This window comes from Liolophura sinensis, chromosome 9, assembly GCF_032854445.1.
Source record: "Liolophura sinensis isolate JHLJ2023 chromosome 9, CUHK_Ljap_v2, whole genome shotgun sequence".
Lineage (NCBI taxonomy): Eukaryota > Metazoa > Mollusca > Polyplacophora > Chitonida > Chitonidae > Liolophura > Liolophura sinensis.
Window position 1 is genome coordinate 14536770 of NC_088303.1, and position 20450 is coordinate 14557219.

General features: G+C 36.4%; 2 protein-coding genes across 2 annotated transcripts in view; one reads left to right on the forward strand and one right to left on the reverse strand.

Moving 5' to 3' along the window:
• Window positions 1-84: 84 nt before the first annotated feature.
• LOC135474723 (alanine--glyoxylate aminotransferase-like) lies at window positions 85-14154 on the reverse strand. The gene is given in 15 exon segments (XM_064754289.1): window positions 85-2258; window positions 3116-3260; window positions 3661-3743; window positions 4313-4408; window positions 4849-4918; window positions 5850-5945; window positions 6385-6469; window positions 6707-6777; window positions 7414-7472; window positions 7474-7515; window positions 8195-8259; window positions 8689-8802; window positions 10512-10590; window positions 13096-13272; window positions 13814-14154. Coding segments are annotated over 15 exon segments (1257 nt in total). The 5' UTR covers window positions 13883-14154; the 3' UTR covers window positions 85-2252.
• LOC135474722 (rho guanine nucleotide exchange factor 10-like protein) overlaps window positions 13262-20450 on the forward strand; it is a 33275-nt gene continuing 26086 nt past the window's right edge. Inside the window, exon 1 of the mRNA XM_064754288.1 lies at window positions 13262-13574. The gene's annotated coding sequence lies outside the window, so the exon portion shown is untranslated. The remainder of the gene's footprint in view (window positions 13575-20450) is intronic.

Genomic DNA, 20450 nt, shown 5'->3' on the forward strand with positions numbered 1-20450 from the left:
TTCACACTCTATTATCCAAAGTTTACATGAATTTTATGTCTTCTTTTATTAACTGTTTTTCCAACAATCAACATAAAATACATGTAGCTCAAAGTGCTCTCTTAGAAGGTGACATTTTATTAATAAAACCTGTAAGATATAAAGACATTTGACACGCATACATACATGTATGACTATTAACAGTTATGACAAATTAAGCAGAATTAACTTTGCCATCACACTTGCATTCCATATGCTGATAATCCTGCACTTCATTAACCTTGCAAAAGTTTGTAATCACAACATTACAATGATATGTCAACAATCTGAAAACATGAAGGCCTACATGTACTTTGTACATGTACATATACATTTGGAAAAATTAAAAGTAAACCTTTCCAATCAGAAGATGAGCTTACACTGTAAGCAAATGTAAATCTTGGTGAACTCTGTGAAGTAATTAACAAATTGAGCAGGACACATTAATAAAAATTACACTTTGACACTGGTCAAAGTCAAAAACATTCCAAAATCATGAAGAATGTAAAATCATTGGTCAAAAAGACAGCCACAATTTTCATTTGTTGTGTAAATTCAATCAAAGTAACTACTGTAACAGAGATGTAAAAAAAAAATGTTCATTTTGACACCACATTACACAGGCTTCATTTATTAACAACATACATGTTTATAGATCATATAAAACTTAGATATAGCAACCAACACATGATTTCCATATCATCTTTATTAAAGTACTGTTCAATTTTTTTTGGTGTGTTCATGGCGAAAAATATATTTTCTGCCTTATACATTTATAGTATGCCTGATGACATATTGACCTTTGGTTAATGTGATGCCCTTTGACACAGAAGGTGATATATACGATTTGCACTTGTATGTTGCCACATGTTTAGACACACACAGTTTACCTTCAAACAGGTACACATACATGTACATAAAGACAGAGGTTTACAACAACAACGTTATTAACGAAAATACACTTAAGTGTAGACTGTATATGCATGCATGGGGATACATTCATTATAAGATAAAATGTTGAAACATGTTCCAAAGGTATGTGAAAATACTGGGGTAGGTATCACAAAGCAATATTTGAACAAGTGCAGAAACCCTTCAGTTTGGCATGCAATTTCAATTTTTATTAAATTTCACATTTGTTTCTGTTGCATTGAAGAAATGTTAGTTTTTACTTTTTAAGTAATAGTATACTTGTTACTCTGACCCTCTTTTGGGGCTTGTACTAATGACTTATGTTTCCAATCAGCACTGGTCTTTGCATAATTTATCAATATTTTCTTACACTTCATAAATTTTAAAAGTAATTAAATTATACATTTGAATCAATTAGGGATTTGCAATAACTATAGTTATCAAAAAGTTTACATAGCCCATTGATCTGATAATGTCTCAACATATACACATCATTTAAACTTAAACACACGATTAATTTTTCACACTCTAACAACTGTACTTACGTACTGTAATGACACAGCACACAATGACAGAAGTAAAGTAGGACAATCATCAGTTGATTGAAAGAACTATGGTGAACCTTGGTGACATAATCCAAACAGTATAACCTAAAAGGAGCAAATTTCAGTGCGGCTTATGTACATTTTTAGTACGATTTTGGAGACAAAACTAAATTGGATGTATTGGCCAATTTCAGGGCTTCAAAACAAGTATAATTTCATCAGTCCACACAGACTAATGTCATCAGAATATGCTTCAACACTCTCCATACATGTGAAAAGTTTGAAGAATTACAGTACAATACTCACAAACGTCAACATCAAATGCTCCATTTGAGACATTTTGTTTTATTGAGATTGCATGATTTTTTGCTTTCGTCTGTTTTGTTTAATTCCATGCATGAATTTTTGGGCCATTTTCAACATAAACAACATCTGACACTCATACCTACACGTAATTTCAAAATGCTTTACCACCCATCATGTTAATGAGGATGCTGGTACCAAAAATAAGAACATCTTCCGCTAGTTTAGCCCAAAATTTTTCTCAGCAAGCAATACATATGTTCTGGTAATGGAGATCTTCTGTGGAGTCTCTGCGCTACATGTGCATTGACATGAAGCCTCTCAAATTTTCTGCAGATGTACAGATTTTCCCATCTTGTAAATGTACAAGTAAAATGCTGAATGACTGTTGGAATCACATTTCAGTACATGTGCATCCGTCTTCGGATGATAAACAGGCTGACCTTGACCTTCGCACCAGTTAGTTTCGATGCTTCATTTCTGTGAGTAAAAGAGGTAAAATTCAACATATTAACATAACCACTAGCATATCTATATTATAGAGTACATGTACATAGAATAAGTACTGTACATTGTACATAAATAAAAATACAATGGTTTTTAGTGCTTCATTTCTGTGAAAAACAAAGGTGAAATAAACTTTTTACATCACAACTCTCATATCTCTTTTACAGTTGACATACAACTGAAAATCTCCGGCAGTGAAGAAGCAGAGTGTAAGTTACCACTCCTTCTGCTTCCCATCACACAGATGACATGTTAAACTACCTTCCAGATGATTTTAACTGCTAATGATATAAAACCAAGTGGTTAACATATCTGTGTTATAGAAGTGGAGTTTGGAGGAGACCCCACATATAACAAACAAAACAGGTTTATCCATATGACAGCAGACTTGTTTATGACGAAAACCTCCGCTCACAGATTTGCCCCCATCCTAGCTCTCTGAGCACACCAACGTGTACCTGTCTACATTCACCTGATCTCTGGCATGTTGTAGTCAACCTATCTGAGGTACAGTTATACCCCATAGGTCCCATCCTAGCTCCCTGAGCATACTTCTGTGTACCTGTCTACACTCACCTGAGCTCTGGCATGTTGTAGTCCCTCCTCCAAGGCTCTCAGGGCCAACCTATCTGAGGTACAGTTACACCCCATCAGTCCAATCCTAGTTCCTTGAGCACACCTCTGTGTACCTGTCTACACTCACCTGAGCTCTGGCATGTTGTAGTCCCTCCCCCAAGGCTCTCAGGGCCAACCTATCTGAGGTACAATTACACCCCATCAGTCCCATCCTAGCTCCCTGAGCACACCTCTGTGTACCTGTCTACACTCACCTGAGCTCTGGCATGTTGTAGTCCCTCCTCCAAGGCTCTCAGGGCCAGCCTTGCATTATCTGGGGTACAGTTATATCCCATCAGTCCCACCCTCCAGATTTTTCCTGCCAGATCACCTAAACCACCAGCAATCTCAGTATTGTACCTGGTAAAAATAAAGTCCATCCTTTCATTCTTTTGATTTATTTCATTAATATTTAACAATGTATTCAAAATTATTCCACTAATTCTTGTCAAATTTAGTTATATGGTTCTAAGCCACACACAAGATCATTTGTCTGAACACAATGATATTGTGGATCACTGGTCTGGGAAAGCATGGCAACTCACCGGGTACCTGATAAACCTCCCTACATAAAACCCCAGCCAACCACAATGGTTTTAGATGAAGTTCTATTCAGTTGTGTACCCTCACTGGACAAGGGCTAGTGGCCTGAATTCAGAGAGTCTCAGAACCCATTAGACTGCTCATCATTCTGGTTTCAAGGCAGGTTTACAGTAGAATGTCCAATCTAACATCAAAACTAATCTCGTTTTTAACTTACTCTTTCATGGCAAAGTCAGACACAACTTTCCAGTTTACATCATCTGGGACTTTAATACCTGTCACTGTTGGCAACTGAATTGACTGAAACAAAGAGCAGAGTTACTGAATAAGAGGTGGGAAGTACCTTGTGTCATTTAAAATAAGAAGTATTTCTAAAGACTACATTACCACACTTTCTGTACAAAGGGAAGGTAACAAACTCAGCACAAGACTATATCCGATTACCATTTTAACCTCCGTCTTATAAAACCTTTTTTTTTTGCAAATGGTGCACACAAAATAAAATTACTATAAAAATGTGATGACCAGTGCCTAAATACATTCAGCTGCACAGTATCTTAGCATTGTTTAAAGCATTGGTAAAGGACAACAGTCGCTCTGGTTTCCTTTACACATAAACCTGACAGTAATCATGCAGGTCAAAACAACATCAAACATTAAACACTACCAGTAATCAAATAACTTGATACATCAAAAAGGACAGTATTTTTCTTCTTCCTGTGTGTATGTTGCTTACTCTTTCAGTGTTTTAATAACAGTGACTTTAATATATATCGCCCCAGAATATTTGATTTCTTAAACACTGGAAGTGAAGCCTATCCTAAAAAGACGACCAGTACAGTGTGAGTACCACCTGTGTTTTCACCTACCTTATCTTTGACCAGCAGCTCCAGTCCTAGCCTCTCCAGTCCGTCATACAACACCTGAGTTACTTCCCTTTGTTTGGCCCACATGTTTTCTAATCCCTGGAGAAAAAAAGCATTTACCATTTCTTACTTTGACCAAAAAAAAAAAAAAAATAACAATAGTTCTACAATACATGTGCTGTCTGAAAACAAGTAGATATGTGCCACAATCCAACCTACTTGTACATGTTAATCTATCTTTTCTGAAGTTTGTCTTGCACAGCACAATTCGAAAAAAACAACACATGCAGACACTGCCAGTTAGTGACAGGATTTACTTGCACAGACATGGAGGTCAGCATGGGAGCTAATACAAAACTCTGCATCAAAACATAAAACCAAAACTAGGTTTTGTTCACAATTTATGTATGTTATGTAGGCCTTTCTGTTGCCTTAAATTTCCAGTTGTTATCATAAGTTTCTGTGAACTTTTGCTGATATAATTGTAGTGAAAATACAATAATATCATCCCTGGAACTAACAGAGCTACATGCACATACCTCCTCAGCTACTCTGGCCAGGCCTTCTCGGATAGCAAATATTGTACTGATGGGTGCAGTGTGGTGGTATCTAAAACAGAAAGTAAGCAGGTCACCAAATAGTAACTAATTTTAAACACAGCCACTGACTTATAGGAATTACTGCATATACAATGTCTTTATATTAGCCTGATTAAAAACAGGTAATACTTGAGATCCCCTTGCCGCCAATATCCCTATAGGCCACAGTGGAAATGAGAGGTTGATGGTTAGATGCATGGTCTTACATGAAGTTACCTCACACCATTACGGCAGGTTGTTAAAAATCTATCTTTTACTTGCCCATGTTTGCTCCTCAAGCAAAACACATACATCTTAAACTGAATGCAGTTGTTTAGGTGAACAGTTCTGGAGAACAGGGTCAAACATCAGTGAAATATGTAAAAGTAGTTGTAGAAGCCACATACAGAGAGTTTACCAAATATATAAAAAAAACATTTACCAGTTTCCTTGTTTTTGTTGGTAAACAATCCCAGGCAAGCACTGTACACAACATGGTATCAAGAATACGTTTGCACTCTGTTATGGCATGATGTTTAGAAATTTTGAACACTAGTTTTCTTGTGACTATTTTCAGAATGGGAGTCTCTCCATGGATGAGGAGGCACGCATTGTAAGCGCGGCGCAATGACCAAGGAGCCTCCTCTTCCAGCTACCTGCAGATGGTTGTGCATTTTCCCGTGGACTCTTCCTGGTATCCTCTCACCATAACGCTAACCGCCGGCGTATAGGTGAAATGGTCTTGAAAACGGCATAAAGTACTAATCATATAAATAAATATTTTCAGAAATGGCGTTGTAAACCATCTATAAAGAGATTCTTGTTAAAAGTCAGTTCTGTAAAGTTTTGTCAATATGAACCATGATTCAGAACAAGACAAAAAAGATCTTTGGGACAATTTACTTCACCTAGACAAAGCTTCCAAATATATTTTTTCCTCACTTAATGATAAGTAGTATTACCTCCTTGGTTTGTCATCACAGCCCCAATAATTGGCTAATTCCATAGCATCAAAATAATATGACCTTGGCTTTGTTTTTCTGTTGAGAACCTTTTGTCTGCAGTCAAAATAAAGGTAGACTTTATAGCATCTCAGCAACAACAAAACCACCAAGAAAATGAGTTATCAATACAAGAATTTCAATAAAACATTTAACACTTTGTCTTCTATACCTATGATTCTTATAAATATCAACTAGGTAGGCCTGTCAAATGCATGTTTGTTTATTTGTTTGCTTTCTTTATCTTTGTTTTAAATTCCCTTAAATTTTTTAAAATTACAAATAACAATTCAGGAAACACCAGGGCCTCATCACATAAGTGAAAAATGATTCCTCATCCGTAGGTTTACATTTAAATGTCTGTCTCTTGTATGCCTGACATATGAAGGTTCTTAGCATTATTGTAACACCACGTTACTCATCTGTTTTCATGGAGTGCTTCACTGTTCTAGGCATCACAGGCCTGCCACATTAACATGTACAGTAGTACAAATACCTGGCTCTTTCACTGTAGGAGATTGGACTAGCCCCAGGGGGTGAGCTGAGAACTTTCTGCGCCCCGGAGTAGAGACAGTCAATACCTGACAGGTTAGGAAACAAATAAGACAGCATCATCAGTTTTATATTATTTGTTTTTCCTTTGATTGTTGTTTGATACCTAGATCAAGAATTCTTCCCATATACATCACTAACCTTTTATAGCGAGGCACTGACAAACTTTCAAACATGTGACGTAATGGTATGCACACCATATTGGTGGAAGACAAGATAGTGTTCAGTGAACGCTAGACTGCAAAATGGCCACATGATTGACTTACCCCAAGCATCCATGAAGAGAGGGACTCCACCCAAGGCTGCGACTGAGTCTACCACCAACAGGCAGTTATGTCTGTGAGAAAAATAACAATATTATATTAATGCTTTCTCAAAGTCTGAAGTACTTAGGCAAAACTATGTGATGCTCTAAAAAAATCAAACAGAAAAAAAGCAACAACGGGGAAAATCAGGGCAAAGCTTAACCAATGTTCATATAAAAACAACTTTTTGTAAAGTGTAAAATAACAAAGGGGTATGTCTAGACAAAACAATGCCCATCAAAACAAATTTAGAAATTCTGAGAGTCAACTCCATAATCTTCAAGGTAAACTGACCAATTTATAAAGGCCAAACAATGGCAAAACAAAACTAAGAAATGGCTAGAGTGGTTCAGTTGTAAATTCCATTCATAAAGTATGATCATCTTTTAAGTCAAACCTTTCTCAGAACCGTGTTAATCCATAATCAAACAAATATATAATTGTGTGGTCAAATATAGTTGCAACTAAAATGATTAACACAATACTCTAAGTAAACACAAATTTCAGTGACACAATGACAAGTCCCTCATTGATACACTGTAATTGCTTGGCAGTAACCCAGTATTCCAATTAACATATTCACATTCTTTTCAAATTTTTAAACTTTGTATTGTTCATGGTTATTTATAGAATATTCCCTGACCTATCCGTGCAAACCTTCTACTCACTTGTGACACAACTCCCCAACCCCCTCCAAAGGGTGACAGGTGGACCCTGATGATTCCCCCCTGGGTCAGAAACAACGCCGCTGGCTTGTGCTCCTTCAAGCCCTGGTAAGATTTAAATTCGCAGGTTTTTCATTACTCAGTCTTAAATTATCAGTATCCTTTATTAAATTGCAAATATCTGTATTGTTATTACATGACTGTACACAGGGTCAGCTGGTCTGCACTTCTTGTCACTCTCTCTGTTGAATACATTTTCCGAAAGCAGAAAGACTTTGAAAACGCTATGAGTTCTTTCTCTTGAATCCCTGGATATCCCATGTATATTACTGCTAATTACTAATGTACCAAAGGATTTCCAGTTTTTAACTGCACTAGAGGCTAGTTTGTAGCAAAAAGCCTCCTTAATTTTCCAATAATAATCCGGCAGATAAAAGGTTTTGGAAATATTAATGCCACAATTTGTTCTTGTCTGAACATTATCATTATTAAAGTTAATTGAGGAGTTTCGAGTTTGAACTCTTTTGTCGCTAAAATAAAAATAGTCCTTTCATATCATATAACTTGTCAAATATGTTAAGTAACATTTGTTGACATTAATTTACTTATCAGCTGTCTCATCATTTTTTAGATACACAACTGACATCGCTATTCTTCAGGAACTTCTAAAGCTCACAAAATCTTTCTTCCTCAATCCTCTTCGTTGTTTGTTTATTTTAAACCCTTTTTCAGGTACCCATGTTATAATAAATATAATCAAAAATAGTTGTCTAACATTTTCTACCTGTTCTATTTCATCCATACTAAACACATGTCCCTGAGGTTTGGTCATTCTTTGAACCACACAACCTGCAAAATTAATAAGATGTATTCAGATCTAGCATATTTTCCATTTTATTTATTGTCAGGATCAGGGGAGATAACCCAAAACACAAGTGGCAATCAAGGGGAGACAACTTAGCAACCTTAGATCTCCCACAATGAATAGTGTCAAATTGTGACAATAACAAAGTAAATTGTATTTCATGAAAAACATTTCTGTCAAAGCATGTGATAAAGCAAAATTAGGAAATTAATGTTGAATATTTCCAACGATGGAAAGTACAAAGTAAATCAGCTTTGGAACTTTTAGATGTACGAAATAGCTAATTAGCATGACAACAAAGCCATGAGAATCTGGGATCAATACTGAGAAAAATAATTACTTATCTATATATATATGTGTTGATATTAATAATACATGTATATTGAATCTGTTTAGACACACACAGAACTCACCATTTCTGTCTGCCATTTCTGCAAACCTTTGCCCCCAGAGCCCATTAATACCTACAAGCGCCACCTCCCCAGGTTCTAATAGATTACAACATGCGGCTTCCATAGCACCATGACCTGTTATCAAAAGACATTAACAGCTTAAACACAGGTGATTCAATCCTTCTTAAACTTCAAACGTATGTGAGACATCTGTGAGCAGTCGACGGGTGGTCGTGGGTTTTTCCCAGGCTTTCATCCCAGAATATTGTTGTCATCCTATAAATGGAATATTATTCTGTACGGTGTAAAACATGAATGAAATAAATGAATACAACTCAAACAACAGTTGCTTGATGCAACTGTTTACTCATCAGCATGAATGGATATCAGTATTTAGGCATTTAATGTATGAATATGAAATCAAAATGTTGAATTCTAAATAAATATGGATATGACATTTCTCAATTAGTGGAACCGCTGAAATGTTACAATAAAATGGCTGAATAACGAAAGTAACAGTCTTTTGTTTTCGGTTTGCTATACACTTGTCACATACAAGAGTAGGTTAGTTTTATATGGAAACGACCTATTAACCAAACTGAGACAGATATTTTGTAGGTGATATCGTAATTTTCTGAGAGCTGCTGCACATGACATATGTTCATTCGTCCTTACCTGCAGCAGATATGACATATGTCCATTCATTCTTACCTGCAGCAGATAAGGCATATGTCCATTCATTCTTACCTGCTGCAGATATGGCATTTGTCCATTCATTCTTACCTGCAGCAGATATGACATATGTCCATTCATTCTTACCTGCAGCAGATATGGCATATGTAAATTCATTCTTACCTGCAGCAGATATGGCATATGTAAATTCATTCTTACCTGCTGCAGATATGACGTATGTCCATTCATTCTTACCTGCTGCAGATATGGCATATGTCCATTTATTCTTACCTGCAGCAGATATGACATATGTCCATTCATTCTTACCTGCTGCAGATATGGCATATGTAAATTCATTCTTACCTGCAGCAGATATGACATATGTCCATTCATTCTTACCTGCAGCAGATATGGCATATGTCCATTCATTCTTACCTGCTGCAGATATGGCATCTGTCCATTCATTCTTACCTGCAGCAGATATGACATATGTCCATTCATTCTTACCTGCAGCAGATATGGCATATGTCCATTCAAAGCTTACCTGCAGCAGATACGACATATGTAAATTCATTCTTACCTGCAGCAGATATGGCATATGTAAATTCATTCTTACCTGCTGCAGATATGACGTTGTCCATTCATTCTTACCTGCTGCAGATATGGCATATGTCCATTTATTCTTACCTGCAGCAGATATGGCATATGTCCATTCATTCTTACCTGCTGCAGATATGGCATATGTAAATTCATTCTTACCTGCAGCAGATATGGCATATGTAAATTCATTCTTACCTGCAGCAGATATGGCATATGTAAATTCATTCTTACCTGCTGCAGATATGGCATATGTTCATTCATTCTGACCTGCAACAGATATGGCACACGTCCATTCATTCTTACCTGCAGCAGATATGACATTCTTACCTGCTGCAGATATGGCATATGTCCATTCATTTTTACCTGGAGCAGATGGGGCATAAGTAAATTCGTCCTTACCTGCAGTAGATATGGCATGTGTTGATTCATTCTTACCTGCAGCAAATATGGCATATGTCCATTCATTCTTACCTGTTGCAGATATGTCCATTCATTCTTACCTGCAGCAGATATGACATATGTCCATTCATTCTTACTTGCTGCAAATATTTCATATGTTCATTCATTCTTACCTGCAGCAGATATGGCATACGTCCATTCATTCTTGGTCTGGAAAACATACTGAATTCCGGCTTTTGTTTCATCAAGAATCTGAAACATACATTTCACATATTGTGTATTTAAGGGTTTAACTGAGTCAAATCTTGAGAATGCGCAACATGCGAGAGACTTGATGAGGTACGAAACAAGGTTCAGCGATATCGGGCTACGCAACAAACACCAAGACAAAGATGTTAAAGTCTATTCTACCCCAAAATTGAAGAAAATGTGGGAAAAACTGCATATTTCATGATGCCATTCTGTTTTACTTCCTCCTCAGAGGTCATGCATTTTAGACCAATCAACGGCAAGCTTAGGCTGTAGCAGTTGACCAATATAGCGTATGTATGACACTGTGTCTCATTGTCGCGTGACGTAGGAATGTAAAAGTTTACTGTACATGTATTATGATGTCATACTGCTGAGCTCAGATTGGAAGGTCTTGAAGCAAATATCTATAAACTGTGCGAGATAATACTTTCGTCACTGAAGGAAATTCCAACAGTTCAATCTAACAAGTAAACAAACTCAAATTATTTTACTTGTAGACATAAACAGATTGAAATGATATTACCCAGGGTGGTAAACGTACCGCCAGGTGTGTTGCTGACACACTCGATGTTGTTTGAATGGTCATCTCAATTTAATATGTATATTTGCACACGGCCCTTAATTAATAGCGTGGTAGAATTATATAGAAATTACCTTCAATATTGTTTTCAACATCATTTGTGTCATGCCCCATAAGTGTTTTCTTCTATCCGCCTAGTCTTATAGGTGCTTTATGCTTGGTGCAGTATCACTAGAACACCATGCTAAGAACACCCAGTAAAACAACAATGACACCAACTAGTTCATGGCAAATCACTTTATGATCACTTTAAAATAATGAAATACCTATTTTTTTTTACAATTTTGAAGTCTTTCATCCAATCCAACCGAAGATTCTGCCTCTCACAAGCAATGCTTTGACTATATGCAGTGAGGTCAGATACATGCATCAATATTTGCTATATTAAACACATCGGCATTTCCTGTCAGACTGTTATGCCTACTGTACATCCATATACATTATGAGCAGTTAATCTATAACGTAGACAGGCAGTAACATTTCTTCTTAGATCCAAAAATGCAATTATCAGAGAAATATCAGGGTCAGATGTTCATTTTCTAGACAAAATTGGGGTATAGTTAATACAAATGAACTGACCATTACTTACCTGTTTTATTTCATGCAAGCTCAACACTTTTCAGGTTTAACAATGATGGATCAATTTTGCAATGACAATGAAAGAATTTGTGATAAATACAATGTGATAAACACACTTTCATATCAACCATAGATATCAGTCTGAGATTGTCATACCAAAGATACAATGTCTGATATTAAAATGGGTATATAATAATCTCTACAATGTACTGAATAACAACAAACAACAAAAAACATCACATCAAAACAAGTTGCTGGAACACAGTAATGTGAAAGAGGATATTACAAAAAATCCTCAACAACATAAGCAAAAATTTCATAGAAGATTCTTTTCTTTATTACCACCAACAATTCATACCAGAGTGGTATTACACTAGTACTAGTGGTAGAAAGGAAACAAACATCTGTGACATTTTACATACTTTTGCATTTTCTTTTTATGTGTACCACATATGTTCAATTGGAAATGATCCATCCTAGACTGCAGAAACGGTCATATGAGCAGTGTTAACATGGATGACTTACATGTGACTCCCCACAGGTGCATGTAGAAGTGATATACATTGAAGTCAATAAAGATAAAATCTATGCCATGCCCATATGTTTGATTAGAAACAGATGAGATAATCATAAGTTCATGCAGTGTGTGTGTTTGCTGGGAACAGTGTAAGCCCATATATAAACGTAGCAAGTATAAAATAAATATCATTATTAATTAATCATGAAGAAAGTTGCCCTGAGCTGTTACAAATAATTCATTTACCTAAGATTTCTATTTTAGTTAGAGTGTTCAAGTTTTAGCACCTTGGTTCTTTGCAGGAGCAGGTGGTGACAAATACAAGGATATATACATGGGCAAAATGCTGATTTTTGCAGATTTCTCCAGTTTTATACACTATTACTCTTCCAGAAAGAATTTCGTATCTAAAAGCTTCATTTTTCTTTTATGGTAAATTCTTATTCAAGGCCTACATGACTTGGGTTAAGTTGGCTTTTTTTTACATCTCCAGTACTCTCCTCCCCTAACCACAGATGGTGCCAATGCTCTGCTCAGAGCAGCTATAACATTGCTGCAAAATTATGATATTCAGCAGCTAAAGCAGAGATTTAGTTTCCTTGATTAGATCTACCCTGTACATCTAAATAATGAAAAATATTTAATTTTCATTTTTGGGTAGCTGTACCAAAGGCTTGGTAAATATTAACACTGAAATTTCTTATGGATTTGACATTTCACACAAAAGGTTAATGAATTAATTACATCGAGTGAATGTCCAATATCCTGCACGTGTGTAAGTGGGCGTCACCATATGGATGGTAAATACATGTAAACAAAATTAACTAACCTCAAAGAAATCCGTGTGCATATGCCCAAGAAGTGGCAAAGCATTGGCTGCCAGGACCCGAGGGGAAACGTTTGTTGGCCCTGGTCCCAAAAGATGCTTCAAGGGGAAATTCAAACGTTTCTTCAAGCATTCTGGTGGTGCTGTGATAGATGACATCTTTCTGTTTCCTTTGGTGAACTGTGAAGAGCCAGATAACACATGTTGTCAGTTTATAATCCATCTATACATCAAAAGGTCAAAAGTGATACACGTAAAATTTGATTGGATGTACGCTGACATCCCGTGACCTCTAGCGACTCCGCCCACCAGCGCGAGCCATTCTGCGCCAAAACACTGGCGTCGACTAAACATCATGTGACAGGATAAGCTGGTGTTAGAAGTTATATGACATTACAGTTATCCGACAGACAAGCCCTCCTCAATTATAATCCTATCAAACGGATTACAAACCAAATGGACAGAAGATAAGACAATTACAGGTAAGAGACTGACATAGAAGGTTTTTAGAAGGGTATTTCTTGTCGGACGGCCTTGAACTTTAAGTTTTACTGTTTTAGCAAAATCACAGTTCTGGATTCGGTAGGCTACAAGCGTGACCAAGCATATCATATGACATAAATTCGTGTCCGCGCAACTCTGGTGGCAAACTGAAAGCGGCTTGTTTTCATGGTAGGGCTTGCACTTAGATCTCATCATGGCGAATTCATAGTATACTTACGCTGTTGGGCTTCAACTGTCCCGATTTCGAAGCCACTATTCGCAGTCGGCTTGCAGATGCAGTGGCCATTTTCGCCGTGTTCACACCAACGTTCACTTCGATCTGTTTCACGAAAGAAAGTTTGCAACAAGACCTGGCTATGTTTTATCAGTGGCTTACATCTTACTGAGATATGTCGGTCATCAGTCCGAGTATTCCACCGAGTTCAAATCGGCTCAGATTTCTTATCAAACCACTTCTTACTGGTTAAAGTTTTGGCGGTTGGGCTGACGGGATTCCCGGGCGCAACATGATCAACCTTCGCTGTAGACTCAAAACTCTCAGGGGAGAACACTCTGCACAACGTGCCGTACTCCCTTCACCGAAGCAGTTGATCACAATTCATGTCCACGTCTATACATGCACACGTATGCCGCTGGTCGGTTGGTAAATTTACCTGTGGTTTGGTTGTGCTTAGATGGTCTTATAAATGCTTGAAATCAGTATGTTTTAGCCTTGACCTCCCAAAGGTTATAGTTATAAATGATACCTGTGCATATACAAATAGTGATCTTTGACTCGATGGAAGCATGTATGATATACAAAACAGGTGATAGAATGACCTTTTACTGGGTCGCCATGTTAGTCACTGGTAGCAAACATTGACATTTGGGGTGAAAAAGGCAAATCTCAGGAAAACAAGTATTGCAATCAGATATCTGCCTAGATAAAAGAATTTAGCTATGTGTTGGCCTACATGTAGATCTATGCGTCATCACATATTAAACTTTAAGGCTATGCTGGAATTGCTTCATGTGAAGGTGGATAAATCCTTATTAAGATGAAAGAAATTTTGATAGAAGACAGCATTAAATGATTTCTTGATTTCCCAATATATGCAGTAGAAAAAATGTATATATCCAACACATATTTGAAATGACATTTGAAATTATCATAGAAACATTTCTTTGACTATTGACCATTTTGTGTGTAATATTGATACTCACCGTTTAGGCTGTTGTGACTGTATTGTCAGAATAGCAGGATCTGTCTCTGGCTGTAAGGCCAGACAAGTAGTACGTAATACTTTTGAATTCGGTAGATCGTAGTGCTAAGATTTCATAATGCACTTTGATAATTTTGGTTGTCGTTCAAAGGTTGACTGATCTAGTTTACTGCCCTTTAGAAGACTTGCATGCGATCATCTAGTATGAAGCAGTTTTGAGAGGATTTAACTAGTTGTCTCTGGGGCTTGATGTTTGTTGCAGATATTTTGACCTACATGTACATTTTCATTTGTTCTGAAAAATGGTGCCTCATTTAAACACGCAAGGCTGTGGGGGAGATATAGTAATATCTGATTGTTTTTAGATTCATTTCAGTGGATTATTTATTTGATTGCTATATGTTTTAACTATTTAGAATATGGAAAAAATGATTTTATGAGCATGTATGCATTTACACTTAGAAATGATGATTGAAAAACTAAAGTGAGTTATTTTATTGACATTCATGACAATAATATGTAAGTGCAGTCATCAGAATGCATGTACATTTATTGTAGATCAATTTCCACATTAAATTAATTCTGTAAAAATTGTTGAAGTTATATCAGATAAAGGACAGAAAAAGGGTTAAGTTACGAAACACTTTAGCTGTGTTATTCTGCCATATAAATTGAACACATACAAATGTAGATGTATCTTGTATTTATGTGTGACATTAGAGTGTTTGTTTAAATAGTGCAGTCATATATGTAAAAACAGAGAGAAAACCTGTTTAAAATCACAGATGACATGATAAAGTAAGATGAAACCAAGATAAACCAGTTTGCTGTATCTTATTTGCCAGAAGATGGCTCATGTGATGATACAATGAATGAATATGTTTACATGTATTCTGACAGGGGAATGCTACTCTGGTTTTTACAAGTATCCTTAACCATTTCACATGTAAAAGAGCAACTTTCAATGCAGTTTATGCACATTTTTAATTTGATTTTGGAGACAAATCTACATTGATTGGATTGACCAATTCAAAGACTCCAAAAAAGCATAATTTTAGCAATCGACAAAGAATAATGCCTTCAGAATAAGATTAAATAAAACACCTTGCAAATATGTGAAAAGCTTGAAGAATTACACTAGTTAAAATGCCTTGTCTTTAGAAATGCCCAATGTAATTGTCCTTGACAAGGGTATTCTCATGTGGCCGTCATACATGGAAGTCATGGGAATTTGTGTAAATAAAAACACAGTGTTTAAATGGATATATTGCTTTTTTTTAAAGTTTAGGTTAATAGGGTACCAGTATCCAAATTTGATAAATATTAAGCAGATTAAAAAATTTAAATCAGTGAGCCTAATAATAGCTGAGTCAGAGTAGGATTCTGCATCGTGTAGGAAAGAGAGAAAAAGCAACATGTGTTAACTTTTGTGTTTATAATTTATGTCACTCTTATGTTTTCCACTATTGATTTAGCTGCATGCTAACTATGTTAATCTTATAGAAACGCCAAGTGTTAGATAATCTCTATCATATTGCTTGTCACTAAGGCCATAAGCAACAAAGGTAAAACATGTCTTTGTCCACAGGCAGTATTGGTACATTAGATCTACATGTTTGCACATATACTGTGGATATATTACAGTTATCTAGATTTTTGTACATATAAATAGGACTTACATATATTTTTTTGTTATCATTTGTTCTTGATGGAGAGCATGTTACTTATACACTGTAGATGCACATGTAGTGTTTCACCTAATTATAGATAATACAATGTATAGCTTACTTGTTCAGGTAAGCAATAGCCCATTGTCATACAGCAAATTCCATGTATGTGCATGTATGTAGTTATTAGAGAATGTTGTCTTCGACCTGTATGAAAGGACACTTTTATTTCACCTCCCACTTGTACTGTCTTAATTATGCCTTCATTAGAATAAGAGCATGGATAAATTAAGAGCTTAATGATGTTCTAAGATGATATAAAGGCATCATCTAACGCAAGCGTAGCTCATCATTCGTGTCATATACTTAAGTGCTTATAACATGCACAAACTTTGTGTAGGATAACATGAGTCAGGGCAATATACAGGCTTGTGACTAGTACTCGGTGTACATGTAAAGTTCTGATGGCCAAATTCAGCTTAGAGGATAAAAAGATGTTCATGGTCACTCCAGGAGGACTGAAAATTTCAAATATGCTTGATAACTGTGATGTTAAAGATGTTTTAACATATGTTGCATGCCATATGTGATGTTAAAGATGTTTTAACATATGTTACACGCATATGGCATGTATTTATCAATTCCTTGTTTATGAGTTTCATGGGAACTCGATGGCAGAGTGGTCATGATGGTTAGGGAGATAGCACAGCACAATGACCCTTACCAATGCAGTAGCAGTGAGTTCAAGTCCAGCTCATGGTGGCTTCCTCTCCAGCTGTATCTGGGAAAGTCTAGCTGCCATGAACTTGCCGATGGTTATGGGTTTCCCCCAGGCTCTTTTTTGTTGCACCATAATGCTTGAAGTATGAATGGTGGCACAGAAGTCTTCTTGAGTATGTTTTATGAAAAAAAAACAATCAGATAAAGATGATGAGTTTCACATGTAGCTTAACATAAAGTATATTTCAGCACTTCCTGTGGGCCTCCGTGGCTCAGTTGGGTAGTGCGCTAGCGCAGCATAATGACCAAGGAACCTCTCACCAATGTGGTCACTGTGAGTTTAAGTTCAGCTCTTGCTGGCTTCCTCTCTGGCCGTACGTTGAGAGGCCTGCAGCAACCTGCGGATGGTCATGGGTTTCCCCTGAGCTCTGCCCGGTTTCCTCCCACCATAATGTTGGCCGCCGTCGTATGAGTGAAATATTCTTGAGTACAGTGTAAAACACCAATTAAATAAATAAATCAATCATCACTTCCTCAATTTTAGTTTTTATTAAGCTGTCAGAATTTAGCTTTTTTTTCTCTTACTCTGTGTATGTATATGAAAATTGCCAGTGTTAGTCAGATATACATATAGCATGTTAGTGTACAGAATAAAATAAAATTGCCTGCATGGGATTATGATATTTTCAAACAAATTTCAGTGTGTATAATTATGAACAGCATAATATTGTGAAAGTACATCTGAACATGTAGATGAAACATCTGTCATGTATGTTATGATTTAACTGGAGGCTTTTCATATATGGTGCATGAAGGAGCGAATTGAAAGTGAAACCTGAAGCTTTCAAACATGTACAGCGTACATTTACAACAAAAAAGTCTGTAAGACTCGGCTGACTTTGTGTGAACTATCTGGGACATTTGATTTGATGGTGATTCACTTGCTTGTGCGATATCATTTTCCTAAATATCATAAAGGACAGTCATGTGAGCTTCACAGCAGTATCCGTAGGTTTTGTTCGGGCATTTGTGTCTTGTCACCCACTGGCTCATAGAGACCTTGAATCCCCAGTTACACCTGTGGTTGAGGAATATATCCATTGTGAACCTTGTCACCTGTAATTCTTTGTTTGATGCAGTTAATTCTCCCAGCAGCTTTTGTGTGTTTGTTATACTGTACTGATTAGACAGCAATGGTTGATTCAAACTGTCAGGTGCTCAAACTATTAATGACTGCATGAGCCTGCAAAAACTGAAATAATTCTGAATGATTTCAGTGAAGGCATGAACACGTTTTTGTATGTATATATGTCACACTGTCATGACTGTGCAGTGCATGGTGCAGCTTTCTATATAGAGCGGAATATCTACATGTAGGAAAAACTGGACAAAGTAACATACATCTGCATGCATATCTCGATCAATATCAGGATTAATAAGAACAGGAAACTTATGTGGTCAGAAATTTCAAGTGGCATCTACATTGTACATGTACATGTATATTCTGTTACACACTTAACTGCTTGATGAAAACATAATGCATTGTGGGAGTTAAGCATGCTACGGTGGGTACTAGGGCTGTATGACTACATGCAGCATGCAATCCCTAATGTTTGAATTTTTGTGGCTGATGTACAGTGGCCTAACTTTCAAAGCCTGGTCTACTTTTTGTAGCGCTTGAATAGGAGAGTAATCGAATGCCAGAAGCTGCCTACTTGTGTGTGCATAAGTCTCGGTCTGTACATATGATGACACACATTTAAGTTTACAAGTATATGTGCGTGGACATGGTGAAGGGTAACAGTGCTAAAATATATAAAACTAGGTGCTAATTCTCAAGCAGGAGTAAAACTCAGTTTGCTGTTGGAAATAACACTTTTACTATTGTTTTAGTGATATAACAATATGAATGTAAGAATCAAGTTTTCAAAAAAACGTATGCATTTACATGAAAATATGTATATATATATATATATATATATATATATATATGTGTGTGTGTGTGTGTGTGTGTGTGTAGCTTTTGGAAAATCAGATTTTGATTGGAAAGTGGAAGTTGTTAATGATGTTCAGGAAACTACATTTCGCCCTATATGGCTTATGACGGCTCTCAAGTAGTACATGTCAGCCAGCCCCGTGATGGTTTATAACTGCATTTTACATGTATGTAGCTGAAACAAACTGATACTAAGAATGAATTTTATTTTCAATTGTCCAGTGTCACATCTGAATTTTAAATGGAATTATTATTCTGGACCCACTTTCACAAAGCTTTGTAAATTAGATTTTCTAGTTAATCATGGTGCCTTGAGGCATGTGTCCACTACAATTATAAATTTTTTTTAAAATCTTGCTGGAAAATGGATTGTGTGACAGTGAGGTACATCTGTTTCCAAAAGATATAATCAATGGGCACTTGTCAAAAGCCCAGCAGTACGACTTTGACGCTATTTTATTGATGTCAAACGTTCATTCCCCAGTTGATCATTCTTGTCAATATGACGTTATAAAAGTCAACCTTACAGTAGAAATTAATACCATACACAATTTTTATTGACGAAAAAAAGGCTCGAGGTTCAGCTTCGCATTAGCACCACCTCATGGGATTAAAGGATTAAAAAATATGTCATGTTCCCATTGCATATGGCAGCAGCAGCTTGGACAAGGAATTTGCCTGCTCTCAGCTCAGTGGTTGTGTGCTAGACAGTATGACAGACAGTGAAGCATTGGAATTTTACATTCAGGTTGTTTGAAGAACGCTTGTCATGATAAGTCTGTAGGTCACAGGTGGAAAAATTGATTAGTACCTTGCCAAGGTCTGGCATTTTTTGCTAACCCTGAACTTTCTGATTTACTCCACTCATAAATTTAAACTGACTTCCATTACATGTATGTAAGTGGAAATTCCTTGAATACATCAAATCATATAAGAAAATAATATATCACCAATGTCCACGTTATCATACTGACACATACTAACAGGTATTGATTTGCGGAACCCTGGTTTATTGAATAGCAGTTGTCCAAATAGAAAATATATGTAAATTTTTTTCAAGATATTTCTTTTCAGTTGTTATATTATGACCAGAGAATATAGCAACATCTGTTACTTATTGCTCATGGCGTAGGCCCACATATTTGTGCATATATACTGTGTATTGTCAACACTGAGAGAAAGGTATTTGTACTGGCAAGAGCTAATGTGTGGGAGTCACAAGCCACGGTTTATCATAAAGGCAAGCCACGGTTTATCATAAAGGCATTG